The sequence below is a fragment of the Alternaria conjuncta genome (genome assembly GCF_024043145.1).
Source record: "Alternaria conjuncta strain BMP 0040 chromosome Unknown scaffold_15, whole genome shotgun sequence".
NCBI lineage: Eukaryota > Fungi > Ascomycota > Dothideomycetes > Pleosporales > Pleosporaceae > Alternaria > Alternaria conjuncta.
Window position 1 is genome coordinate 352415 of NW_026250104.1, and position 14002 is coordinate 366416.

A 14002-nucleotide genomic window follows, 5' to 3' on the forward strand; every position below is an offset into this window, starting at 1 on the left:
GACTGGCCCCACGGACCGGATCCCTCGCAGGTCCCGAAGATGGTCCGCATTAGTTCCCACTGACTTGGTCTTCCCTCGAAGTCCGTCCGTTCGACTCAGTCAGCTCACATCCCCATCGCTTACACTGAGGAAACATTCCGCACCATGCCACCCTAGGCGACCACTATTCTGTAAGTTTCCGACTCCAGTTTATCGTTTCCTTCATTCGGACCCCCACTATGATGACAAACGCTGGGGCCATAAGAGTTCCTCTCCGCTCCCTTATCTTGCATGAGGGAGTGGATTGCAGGAACAGTGCTTTCAAGAACCAGCAACATTCTACCAAGAATCTTCTCAACTTTTCTGATATTCTACAACAAAACCACGCACTCTGGAATGGCGCTTACTCGTCGGTACGTATCCAAAGCTAATCATTGGTCAGGGTCGACCACTCCGGTGCTAAAGCTAGTGCTCTTGTAGCAACTTTAGCACACCTACTAGCGGAAAGCTTGGTTCGTTTAGTTTCGACTCGGTTAAGAGGTGATCTTGAATCGAGGGTCTGGCATCGGAGAATAGGCAAGAAGTGGGAAGGTGGTAGAGATCTGTGACACCACTTGTGTCGCAACTTTGACTCTACACGGCGGTACCGCGTTTGCGGGATCTGCATAGCCGTCGATCCAGGCCGTTCACCTCCGATGACGCGATTCATGAGCCCACAGCGTGGGCATGGGAATGTTCGCGTTGCCGATGATCGTCGGTGAGGTAGGTCGTTACGCCAGTCGTCGCATTCGTATAGCAGCTCATCCGGGTAAGAGAGGTACGTACCTACGTATACACGGCCGTGAACGGGTGAGTCGTCAAGCCGCCTACGCATCTCCAACTCCAAGCGTACGAGTAAGCCCGTGGAGAAAATCAGGAAAAGTCCGTGGAGAAACTCGAGTAAGTCCGTGGGGAAATTGCACTGACATCAAGGAGCAAAGCCTCAGTCGTGTCACCGCCTTCGCTCACATGGCATCGACTCATGAAAAGCCCATCTCACCTCTACCACGGACAGCGACATTTGTCACTATCCGAAATACCAGCTCTACATCCACACGACACCCCTCCGGGTACGCAAAGCGCGTCACCTGCCTCACGTATATTTCTTGTTCCTTCTCGCTACACTAACATTGCACTACTCCCATTACTCCAACTACTCCAAGCTGCTAGAATCACGCCTGTTTTTAGTCCCCGTCCTTGCGGCGGCCAACCCTCAGGCGTTATTTGACATTGAGCTCGTCGTGATATTTCCCGCTTTGGTACTCTAGTGTCGCGGTCGATCTTGGCTCCCGCTAGTTCGGGAGATCTAGTCACTGCACTCCGTGATTTAGTTGGCGTTAGGATCTTTTAGTTTGCATACCTGCGGCTCGCTTAGGGAATGTACTATGAGTGCAGTTTGGGTGTGGACATGGGAAAGGAGATTTGGCTCGGGACGCGAAGGCTTGAAGTTTGTTTGGGGGAAGACACGTGGAAAGGAAAGGGCGTTTGGAGGTAGGTGCGTGTAGTATAGTGTGGTGTGGGATATGCCCAGGCAGATGTGTGATGGAAAGTACTACTACTGCATCTGTTCTAGCATCAACCAACCCCAACGTCAAGGCATGTTGCCATGCTCTTCTTATAATCCAGAGCCTCAATAGTATGCATTGATTCTAACGCGTAGCCCTGCCATGCTTCTTGTAAATCCAGCAGTGAACTTAATGAACATCCACCCATCTCCCTCTCAACCCCATTCCTTTCTCTAGACATTATAATCTTACACACCTCCCCTCCCAATCACACCAGCCAACCATGTCAAACTCCTTCTTCTGTTCCCTCTCTTCTCCTTCTTCCCTCCCACCTTCCAAGAAGCAATAGTAGCTTCTCTACATAGCGGCCCTCCGTCTTCTTCCCGCTCATCCTCCGACACTACGATGTCGCTATCGACAACGATAGCTATTTTCCCATCATGCGCGTTGTAGTTGCATGGAGTCAGCGGGGCTGGAGCCCAACATGGTGTCGAACACGTGCACGCGAGATGTGATGCCGGCGCGAACATGTGTGCGAAGAAGTCTTGGACTGCGTCGGAGAGGTGATCGCATGTCATGTGGTGGTATGGGTGTGATGAGTGCGCGAGTTTACTGGAGGAAGAAGGTAGGTAAGGTGTTTGGCTTTGGCAGTGCGACGCGAGCATGGTGTTGTAGGCTGAGACGTCGAGAATGTTTGGGTAAAGTGACATGTGGTGGTGTGTGGAAGATGGAGTGCAATCCGGTTTCTGATTGGGGTGGTGATGTTGAAGTGGAGGTTTTGCGGTAAAGTATTGGTGAAGCTGCAATAGTAGTCTCGTCTTTGCTGATGATGAGTACAGTAGTATCGCTACAGTCACATAGCTGTAGTATATACGAACTCCCTTAGAGCCAACACTACGTCAACATCTTCTGCCAGACATCCCATGACCGAACGAGACAGAACACCATGGTGTGACTTCCAGGCGATCCAGTATACAAACCTCGGGCAATTTCACTTGTGATGAGTAAATACGATACAAGAAAACATGCGCCAAATGCAGCTGTCAATATGCGTACGTCGTTCGACACAACGACGCAGGGTCCCGATAGTGGAGAGACAAGTGGCGTGATGGTTCGCGGCGGAAGCAGCCGGTGTCGCCACCACAACCACGCGGCATGTGTTCCCCGCAGCCACCCGATCCCTGTATATCAGTAATCCTCGATGTACAGCTATAGTGCAATCGCAGTGATGCAGCGAAGAGCAAGTACTCCGAATTGGGAAATGGGGTGATGTTGGCAAGTTGATGCGTGTAGGGAATGGAATACGATGTCGCGTGTTGGGTGTATGCACACGAAGCCCGTATCAGCAGTTGAAGTCTCACCACCACGTTTGGTGTTATAGCGAGATGGGGAGGTGGTATGGATGAGAAGGAGTTTTAATGCACATGTGCCGGTTCTGCTTAAGGCCCCATATATAACATCACAACGATAAGATCAATATCAGCGTCGACATCTACAGCTGCTCACCTATCTTCCACAGTTACTAGAACGATAACGAAAACAACGATCATGACCACCATCCACGTCCTCTCCAATCCCCAGCTCACAGCAACAACCGCTGCAGAACTCGCTTTCGAGCGCGAGAAAGCTGCCATAACCTCTTACGAAGAAGGTTGGGATCGATGGGACGGGCCGATTTATCCTATTGGCTATGTGCAGTGTCGGATGCGTAAGTCCTTTCCCTTCCACTTGTTGGTATTGAAAAGAGATGTAGAAGGCTGGCATTTTACGCACAGAAGAGGATGGATATGTTGCGCCGAGCGAAATCGAGGTGAAGGGGAAAGGCGTCGAGGTTAAAGTGACGGAGGTCGCTGCGGAGTGAAGGCGCGTTGAAATTTTGGAAACGAAGATTTCTTGGATGTTGCGGGGCTTGGGACGCGAACTTGTTACATGGCCTAGGTTTGTTTAGCTGTGTATTTATCTATTGATTTTACCTCTGGTGTTAAAACCATAATAACATAATGTGCACACATATCGCAACACATTCTGGAAGCTTAATGTACACACATGTTACGCTGAAGACTGCTAAATGGAAGAGTCAAGTCTAGATGCCGTGTATTCAACTACAGTGAAGACTATCTCATGGCATCAGCCGCGATAATGGCATCACCCAAGCTCATTCAAGCGCCTTTACCCAGCGCATACCAGTTTACTCCCACAGCCAAAACGCCTATCATTATAAAGCAGCGATGTGCTATGTGTATCCAGTACAAGTTCGGCCGTAAAGCGAAAGAGTTCTCTGTGTGCGATTGCACAAAACTCATCTTGTGAAGTTGTGACCGCTGACATGGAACGGTTTATGTTTTCATCCCAAACCCTACCAACGCCGAGTGGATGCTGTATTGATGCCAGCATCGCGTGAACAAAGAGCGAAAGGAAACAAAGAAACCAGAATGTCCTCAACTAGCCTGCTTGATCTTCAAATCCATGACATACTGCATCAAGCTGCAGTCGTCACACTTAACCAGCGACTGTAGAGCCTTTACTCTCGTCCGGAGTAGTTGGTTCTCATCTGCCAGGCTCTTCTTGTCCTTTTCCATTTGCTTGATGTACGCAGTCGCCGATGCTAGGATAACTGCTTTGCTAGGCTTCGAGGGTGTAGGTAGGTCCTCGATATCCGCGCCGTCGCACGCTCGTTGGTTTTGGAGGGAGGGCACGACACGCTTGAGGGAATCTAGTTGTGTGTTGAGCGATTCTCGGTACTTTCGTTCGACTTGGTTGTGCGGTAGTCGTCGGCGTGGCTTTGTCTTATCATCATCGTTGGCTTGGGGTGATTCTTTGGCGGAGGCGTCTTCTGTCGTCTCGCTCTTCATTCGTTGTCGGTCGTCTGATGGGGATGTGGTTGTGTCTTTGCTTTCTCTCTGTTGGGTTGAGAAGCCGTTTGCTGATGCGTCGCTTTCGGATCGCTTCTTGGGGCGTGGTTGGATCTCCACTATACCGTCTTCGGCAGTGACTTCTTGTGGGTCATTAAGTAGGTTGCTGATACTTGGGAGAGCGTCCTGGTCTGCGAACAAGAAGGGAGCACATCCTCCGCCGCACGTCGATGGATTAGGCGGTGAACCATTTACATCGTGATTGGGGCAAAGTGGGGATGTCCAGCAGGCAGAGAGTATGTCTGGCTTGTTCTTGGTACGTTTCGATGTAGTGTTTGTTGTTGTTGATGTTTGAGTTCTCTCAAGCCCGGGCTTGGTAGTGGTAGATGATCCTTTCGGGCCGTCGGGGAAGGTGAGGTCTTCGACGAAACCGGAATCTAGGTTGTTGGGAAACAAAGATTCATAGGCAGGGTTGGGGAAGGTGTTGGCACGTTGGAGTGCTTGCCTCTGAGCTGGCGGCATGTTGGCTGACTGGTCTAGGCCGTTTACGTCTGATGGTGTCTGAGATGTAGAGTCGTTACCAGTCCCATGTAAAGGCTCGGGTGACGACTCATTGGTCGATCTCCCTCCACCGATGTTGTTGCCAAAGGGCTTGAGGACGTCGAGATCGCCCAGAAAGTAGTCGTTAGGCAAGAACAGCGAGTCGTCAAAGTAGGGATCGCCTGATGTTCCTCCGAGAAGGGAGTCAAAATTGGTGACGTCTTCAGGTGAAGAGCCTGACGTGTCGGTGGTGGTCGACTTAGGCATCTGGGAAGTGGGAGGGGCAGACGTTGGTGGTAAAAGATCGGACCATTGGTCGTTCGGTAGGTTGAAACCCTCAGTATTGAGGAATGCGTCCCAATTGAGAGCCATGATGATAGTCCGCGGGTGGGTTGTTGCACGGAAGAGCTCACGCGTTGATCAGGAGATACAATCGCTAAGGTACCCTGGCCAAGCCACACGTGAGACTAGCGGGCGAGGTGCAGGATCAGGGTCGAGCTGGGGTCGAGGTTATAAGCGCGGGCACTTCCTTTGTCTCCGTCAAGTTGAAGAGATGCTCGCAGGCACTCAACACGGATCGATGAGGAAGATGTATCCACGCGTTTGAGAAAAGTTTCTCTAGTTTTTACACGGGAACAGGCGATGGCTCAAGGCGGGTGAGTAAGACCCAAGGAACAGCTTGGCAGTAGTTGCAGGTCAATCCAGGCGAAGTCCACACCGTTTCGTGGTACTCCTCGTACGGGGTTTGATCTACCGACTGGTCAGGGGGTACGAAGATGCAGTATCGAGAGTGGCAGGTGTAAAGGGCAGTCAAAAGCCTAGAAAATGTCAGTCGCTCCAACGGGACTTTCGGTACAGCAATTGTGCGGAAGTTGTCCTGTGCCAGGTTCTGCGCTGTTCTAGATTACCAAGGTAGAGGTTGATCAGACCACCAGAGAGTGGCGTGACATTCCCCTGCGCCCCGCTCCATGCCCGGAACCATCCTAGCGATGGCACGCCGTGCGCCTCATTACGAGCTCCTAGCCACAGCAGTATCTTTTTCGCATTATTTTCGGAATGCCGTCGCTCTTGTGCCGGAAGATCTTAACAGGGTGACATGGGATGAAAAGAGTGCAGGTGTGTTGAAGACGATGCCATGTTAGAGCGGGAGCCAACGACACTCCCGTTAGCGGCCTCGGCTGCCCCACTAATAGCAGCCGCATCTCAACATGCGCCTATGCTATAAAGACCAAGCCTGTATGCCCTCTCTGTTTGCAGGGGAAGTGAAAGCACACAAATAGTCTTCGCGAGAGGTTCAAAACTCGTTTGGTGTATCTATTCGAATCGATATAGCGAGGACTATTTCGCCAAGACAAGGAAATGCCGGGCATCTAGAGGTCACCCGTAGACTAAGCTCTACTCCCCTATATCCTGGGACTTTAGTTATCCATGTCCCTAGATTATCACCATCGAATTATTTCCTCTCGTCGGTGTGGTGCTATCATTACGCTTGAGCGGAAGGCCATTGCTCTTCCTAAGACGCATAGTGTCTTGAGTTGAGGATATTGACCCACTTCTTCATAGTCTCCGCCCGACCGCTCGACCGACCCTGGCATTTTCAAAATTAAAAAGGCAGGTACTGGAGAACCGTCCGTTAGCCGTACGCGGCTGTGGCGCGGATGCTCCCGTGTAGGCGAAGCAACTAGAAACCCGTTGTTAAACCCGTCTCCGCTGCGTCTAAGCCCTGGCTGTGCATCGCTCCGGGCTCTTCGATCTGAGGTCTGGTCCGCCTGTTCGCGGATGTGGTCGCTCTCGATTGGCCAAAGCAGCCTATGCCAAGATCTGGTAGTGATGTGCATCATCTTCAGAAGATTCGAGAGCCTCACGAAGCTTGAACTGTGTGTCTCATTGCCCATTGCAGCAGTTATACCATTAAGACTACCGGAATGGTTGGATCCATCCCTTCGCGGACTTTTCTTCTTGCTGCCCGAGACCCGGGTATTATCGGTCGATGGCACAAGGGACAGTACTCATTGTACCTTGTGAACCACTCGTCGAGGCAATGCGAGTGGAAAGCATGAGAGCAGCGGAGGCCCCGAACCTGCGCATCTTCCGCGAAATCGTCAAGACAGATGGCGCTGTTTTACAGTCAGTCCAGTCCACCCGTCGAATAGGACTTGTCTCGCATACTTACCACAGAGGATCGGATGCTTGCGATAAGTCGGAAGACTTTTCCTTTTGACTTTCGAGCCAATCATAGAAATTTTGTGATTTGATGTGCGTCTCCAGCTCGTCTTGCCGCGTCTTCCAGCGCTTCTCTTTGTGAGTAGATTCATCGCGGACGCATCGTGGGAGAATGAAGCCCCTGCGGCGGTTCCTATCGTCAGCTTAGACATGCATGAGGTTCTCTGACACCAGTGCGGAGACTGACATGATGACCAGCGTAAGAAGTAAAATGATCAAGACCGAGGGCACGATGATCGCGATGACGATCGTACCACTCTTTACACTCGCCGGCGACGTCTCTTCTTCAGTGTTGTTTGACATAATAATAAGACTGATAGGGTATATCCAACACAGAGAGAAGAGAGAAAGCGAAATCTTGAGCGCGCTTCGAGGTGTTGCGAATATGCCGCGGATTGGATTTCCTTTGTCGACCGATTCAAGCTGCGTGCATACCAAGGGTGTCGCAATCACCGACTGCGCGCATGTGGTGACCCCGGAGTAACGGAATGTATGGCTCGAGGACCACGAGATGGGTAGATAGGAAAGCAGTGTTCACGTTTGAGCGCGCAGCTCGGAGGAAGGCGGATTCGCAGAGACAGAAGAAGACCCAACCTTAAAAGTAGCTACATCATCGTCAGATGAAGCCCAAGACTGGCTCTGCAGCTCGATACACCCAATGCGGGCTTGGCCTATCTACCCTTGATGCGTCGCTCCTCTCAGCGTGCTCCATTCCTGAGCCAAGGGCAGAGCTCTTAAAGTTGGCCAACCAGGTTTCATCGGCGTGCTCTTGTGACGCGGGGTCGAGAGCTGAAAGGGCCGACAAACTTTATGGAGGGCAAGGCGCCCGCGTTGTAACATGCTGCGCAACCTTATAAACCTCGATCCACGGGAGAACAAGAACTCTTGGGTGGGACGATGGCGCTAGCAGTCGGGCCATGTGAGGGTGTGAAGGATCGGTGCTCCAGGTGGAGACAGCAGGTGGGCGCCAGGGCCCACACCACGCCCATCACTTGTGGGGTAGCAGATCTTGTAAACTGGAGTTCTGCTCGCGATAAGCATTTTGTTACGCATTTCTTGGTATGGGCGTCGTGGTCATTCGAGTGCGTGAGATTCCTTTTGGACGACCTCGGGAAGATTTCCCCAGCACGAGCGCTACGCTGAATGCGGTCTAGGGCCTGGCACGGAATAAACGAGCTTCTTCGTAAGCAAGCACGCAAGCAACACGCAAACCTCATCCGCCACGTACCGTTTCGCCTACGCGCCGCGCAAAGCCACATAACTAGCTATGCGAAGACCCTGCATTCGACAGGGAGGTACACGCCCGCTTTCTTGAAGAATATCATGTCGTGCCGGACTAATCACGACACAACATCACACCAGCTGAACATACAGGTGAACTAGTATGCTCCAATGGCCGGATCGAGGATCCGAACGCGCGAATGACATGGCCTCCGTTTAGCCTTGCAGACTTCAGCCGCAAATGCGCATCTTCATCTGGCCTCGCGTCTCTCAATTTTGTGCACAAACGAGCCAGCTGAAGATATGGCGTTTTTGGGCAGGTCTGGGCAGGTCTTATCTTGAAGATGGCGCCCCCAAGGGAGTGCAATAGATGTAACACGTCCGGTCTTCGACGCGCGAATTAGGTATATCTGAAGGCATGTACCTTCAATGCCGGAAATGTCCAGCAATTCCGGGGTCTATCCAAATTCATCGGTCTCTTTTGGCACACAAACATGCCATATCAATATCAACCACTTCCGACTCTCTACAACTCAGAGGATGTATACATACGATTGCTGGAAGTTCACAGGGGTCCTCCAAGTGGCCCCATTACCGGTCGACTGTACACAACATTGTTGTCGGAAGCCCCAAAGTTCTATGCTCTCTCCTACTGCTGGGGCCCTGAGCCACACGAAGCTACCATTCATATTACCAACGCGGCCCCACCTCGTGATCTGGATAATGACAATACTCTAAATATACCCAGAACTTTGATCCCGTTGCTATACGAGATCCGTCAATGGGGTTGGCTGAAAGCACGCACCCTGTGGGTCGACAGCGTGTGCTTGAACCAGAAAGATACAGTTGAGAGGACTGCGCAGGTACCAAAGATGCGACAAATATACATGAAGGCTTCTGTTACTGTGAGCTGGCTGGGTTTGGGAGACGAGGGAATAGAAGCAGCTTTCAAATATGCTTCTGGGCTGCATACGACCTTCAGACGAGAGTTGGCGGAACAGAAGCACATTGAACTGACTCCGGAAGAAGAGAAAGAGGAAGATGTGCGCGTCAAAGTCAAAGTAGGCGATCCAGCACTTGAGACGTTGCTGAGACTCTTGGATCGGCCTTACTTCGAGCGGTCTTGGATCATGCAAGAAGTCGTTGTTTCTAGCCAGGTGTGGTTCATGTGTGGAAGCGCCAAGATACCCTGGCAATCGCTACAAGCTGCGTATTTGTATCTAATGACGACTCAGCTGTGGCTGTGGGAGTTTTACCAAGGAGCCAGGGTAAGTAACGTCATCCTCATGAAGCTCAGCGAGATGGAATGGACAAGTGGCGTCGATCTCGATTGGCCTGGGACGCTGCTAAGGCATCGAGTATGTCTTGCCAAGGATCCCAAAGACAAGATTTACGCTTTCTATGGTATGAGTTGTAAGAAGGCACTGGATAAGCTCGAAATCAAGCCAAACTACGACAAGAAATTCACGACGGATATATTGTACACTCAACTGGCTGCGCGCACGCTTCAAAACAGGCAAGCAGCGATCCTGCATGTGCCTCGTCTCACTACCACCTCCAAGGAAGAAAACGACCCCGACTTCAAGCAGATCACACTCCCATCCTGGGTACCAGACTGGCGTTGGACAGAAGCAACACCAATGTCGCTAGTCAGGACCGAAATGCTCGCCGGCGATACCAATACAACGCGGGACTACCATGCTTCAAACGACTCTAAATTCGAAGCTCGCTTCGACCTCGAGGCGTACAACTCACCACAAGGCCAAGCCAGGCATTTGAAAGACTTGCCCAAGACGCTGATTCTTTCTGGAGTTGCGGTAGCGAGTGTCACACAACTCACACCACGCCGTTGGACAATGCAGAAAGCCCCACTTCGCCAGTCTTTGTTCGAACAAGCCAAGCTACTACAGTTCAACATGCAACAAATCTATGAATGGGAGGCCCTGTTCCGACCCCAGAACGCCAAACAAGTCTACTCTGCGACAGGCGAGAACGCGACGGAAGCTATGTACGAGACGTTCATGGCCGGCGAGACACAGAATACACCAGAAGTTAAGAGAAGCGCCTATGGAGCGTTCGAGAAACGCCAAAAACTCTTGCGGCTGTTTCAAAAACTGAACATCCATCGCTTCTTGATTTGCTACAAAATGGTAGTTCTGGTCGAGCGTGTGTTTCGCCGCTTTGGCTGGGTCAATCCTGAAGCGCAGTTCAGGTCTATGGCGGGTCATATAGGTAACCGCAAGGGCGCGCGGATGGTCGCTCTTGGAGACTCTAAAACGGCCTATCATGCTCTAGTACCGAGTATATGTCGGCTTGGAGATCACGTTGTGCTAGTTGGTGGCGTTATGACCCCGCTCATACTGCGGGAAGGTGAAGGTACGTGGGAGTTCATAGGTGACGCTTATGTTCATGGAATCATGAAGGGTGAGCTTTGGGAGAAGAGCAAGGGAGATTGTCGAGACATGTGGATCGCTTGAATGAGGAGGAGTTTCACGCTCTTGGACTCTATGCACGGTCTGCAAAATGGTGGTCTTCACATTGCCAATCACTGCCGGATCCACGCTATAGACACCACCAGTCTAACTCGGCCACCGCGCACTCTAATCCCCACCTGCTTCCACATCTAAAAGGCTCGCATTATCAACACCCGGAACTTCAGTAGAGTCGAACACTTTGTGACCTTCTATAACACATCATGTCTCAATCGAAGATTACAACTTTCGCCAACGAGACATTGGACAAGATCTTCGCCTACCTCGCCAACAAGGATGCCTGGCTTGCTCTAATCAAGGGTAAAGTAGCCGCCACAAATAGCTCTTAAGATATCTTGCTAACTTATTACTAGTATATAGCCCCCTTGCTATACTTTGCTAACGTGGCTCTAAGACATCTTATTATTCGTGCTAACAGCTTGATAGACACACCGCAGCTTCAGAGCATCAGCCCAGCAACTTCTCTACCGCGACATCCGAGTACCTGTGCAACATACTCCAGTTCATGATGGACGCTGCTCGATGCTCTTGAGCGCGCTCACAGCCGCCCCGCACCTCGCCGACTCAGTACAAACGTTACAAATCGATTGCCAGCTCGAAGGCGCGTACCCATATGGCAAACTATCCCTCGAACGAGACGCGATTCGGGAGATCCTCGCCAAACTTGCGAATCTACAAAAGTTGACTATCTTTATCTTGGACGATGCGCGATCAACGTTTGAGCAAATGGACGCATCATCCGAGATTGCTCAAATGTAAGATTACTGACCAAACGTGATTGTCGGCAAGGAGCTAACGTCAAACACAGGCTGAGAGATCATACTACCACACCTATCAGCATAGATTGTCCCGAGCATCACTTAGCCATGTCAACTTGGCTCTTCGGTCTGCCCACCGCCAAAACACTAGTCGTACGAGAGAATATCACGCACGCAGCGCTCGGGTATTGGACCGCGCCCTCCATCCAATGGTTTGACACAGTCAACTTCAGAAATCTCACCTCCATCGACTACAAATGGTGTACATATCCATCAATACACAATGGACGTGCTGCTGTGAAGAAAGCTGGCACTGCTAGTCAACTGGAGAAATTGCGCTTCACATGGTACCTCGACGGCGCGCCCACACTCGGCCTAGATGGCAGCATCGCTAATTTATGGGCGACTCAACAGACGCTACGAGAACTCACTATTCTGCCTGGCATATGCTACGAAGTACCGCAGAGACCTTGGAGCCCAACTAGATTCACCAATTTTACCGCCTTGCAGGTTCTGCATGTGCCGGCTTTCGCGTTTTTCGAGGAAATGTCATGCGGTAGCCTGAAAGCGAATCCCAACCGCGCGGGCTTTGAGCTCAGGAGCGATATCACGACTCTCTTACCACCGAAGTTACGCGAACTAGAAATCTGGTTCAGATACCCATCTGGTATATTCGCCACGGGTGGGACGAAGATGCGGCAATTCCAGGAGCTGTCTGAACTGGAGAGGATTAAGTGGTTTGGATGGATACTAGCTTTGCTTCAACTGCGCAGCTTGCGCCGAGTTCGAATGAGCGAGAGCCTTTGCGCTCATGATGGAGGTGATTGTTGGAAGCAGGAGCGTGGCAGCTGGCCGAGTTGCAAGCTTATACTACCGGAGGTGGTGAGCGAGGCTTTCGCTAAGGCGGGGGTGGACCTGGAGATTGAGGTGTTGGATAGAATGGCTGTGTATCATGGGATGTATTGAGATGATTCGGGATAAGACTGGCAACGGGGCTATATTCTTGTATCTTGGAAAGTCACGAGAGCGTTTTGAGGTACGAAGGGTGATATTGTAGTGTAACTCTAAATGACAACCAGGCTGTCTTCACCTTGTTACGCAATACTAAGTGTATCACAAGGCTTGCAGGCAGCGAAGGGGGCTCGATACGAAGTTTGTAGTCGTTCAGAGGTAAAGACAACTAATGAATGCTTCGTAAATACAGATGATCAAAAAGCGTTCGCTTGAATGTCAATATGACGTCCAGAGTGCTTGCTCACTGTGCCTACTTCTAGGTCATGACATATAATACCTATCACTAGAGTCTCGTGGTTCTGGTTGGAGATGTCTTGTAGCAATTTAATAAAATCTATAGCCGCAGCTCGTTTCTAGGCTACTAAGCCTAAGACTATGGTCTGAGCTGGTGGTTGCCGCAGGTAGGCGGAGAATCTTTTCTTTGTAGATTAAATCTGTGTACAAGTACAACAAAGCTGTAAGAAATAGTGCAGTTATTCATTTGTAATATCTCCCACAAAGCCCATTGCTCACAGAGAAGGTTTCCGATTGCCCTCGTGAAGAGAGTCGGCCCCCCATAGCATCGGGACTACAGATCCCAGGTGGCTGAATTATCGAAAGGCACTGACCGGTACTTGTAATGTATATAGACCCAGCACATCCAGGCGCATTGATGCAGTTGACGCAGCACTCATACGGGGTTGTAGCACTTAGGGACTGCACTCCCTGGCCTTGAGTACCGGAGTTGAAGCCGATCCCGGCAATGAAAGTGCCTTCAACCTTGCTAGCGATATTATCAGGGCTACAGGCAGCGTAGTAAGTAGAACTCGGCTGTACAACTTCAATCGTTTGAGTAGCAACTGAGGTGGTCGTAGTGGATTCGACTTGGGTTTGTGTGGTGATTGTGCCGGTTATGAAAGAAAGGGTCGTTGATGCGCGGATGGGTGTTAAGGTAGTTGTTGTAATAGAGGTGGTTGTGGTAGTGGCCGAAGAGGTAGGCTTCGATGCCGTTACCGTCTTTGTCTTCGCGGTTCGGGTGATAGTGGACGTGGTAATTACTTTTACAACACCGGCACAGGTTACCGCTGTGGGATAAACGACAGGTGAGCACTGTGCCTTTCCGTCTTTGAAGAAGAGGCGTGTTTCTCCCTGTGCTCGCTCTTCAAGTACGGATCCGTTCGATACATCTTCTGTTGGGTAGTTGGATCTTCGCTTGGCAGGGTTGGGGAAGGTTGATTGGACAGGCTGGAAACCTGCAGGGGCCGCCACAGTAGTTACTGGAGAAAGTGTGACTGTAACAATGGTGGAGCTTGTCGTGCTGGAGAGATCTGTGGACGTTGTAATAATCGTGTCGGTAGTTGTGACTGTCTCAGAAAACGTATCGGTCTCTTGAGTCGAAG

At 51.0% G+C, this 14002-nt stretch overlaps 3 protein-coding genes across 3 annotated transcripts; 2 read left to right on the forward strand and 1 right to left on the reverse strand.

Moving 5' to 3' along the window:
• Positions 1 to 3961: 3961 nt before the first annotated feature.
• Positions 3962 to 5287, reverse strand: J4E85_009029 (uncharacterized protein; the record flags this gene model as incomplete). Its single annotated transcript, XM_051473253.1, has 1 exon — positions 3962 to 5287. The coding sequence occupies one exon, from the start codon at positions 5285 to 5287 to the stop codon at positions 3962 to 3964; it is 1326 nt and encodes a 441-aa protein (XP_051322916.1).
• Positions 5288 to 8853: 3566 nt separating this feature from the next.
• On the forward strand, positions 8854 to 10836 carry J4E85_009030 (uncharacterized protein; the record flags this gene model as incomplete). The annotated part of the gene is given in 2 exon segments (XM_051473254.1): positions 8854 to 10735; positions 10754 to 10836. The coding sequence occupies 2 exon segments, from the start codon at positions 8854 to 8856 to the stop codon at positions 10834 to 10836; spliced, it is 1965 nt and encodes a 654-aa protein (XP_051322917.1).
• Positions 10837 to 11054: 218 nt separating this feature from the next.
• On the forward strand, positions 11055 to 11610 carry J4E85_009031 (uncharacterized protein; the record flags this gene model as incomplete). Its single annotated transcript, XM_051473255.1, has 2 exons — positions 11055 to 11151; positions 11354 to 11610. 2 exons carry the CDS (start codon positions 11055 to 11057, stop codon positions 11608 to 11610), a joined length of 354 nt encoding a protein of 117 aa, XP_051322918.1.
• Between the last annotated feature and the right edge of the window lie 2392 nt (positions 11611 to 14002).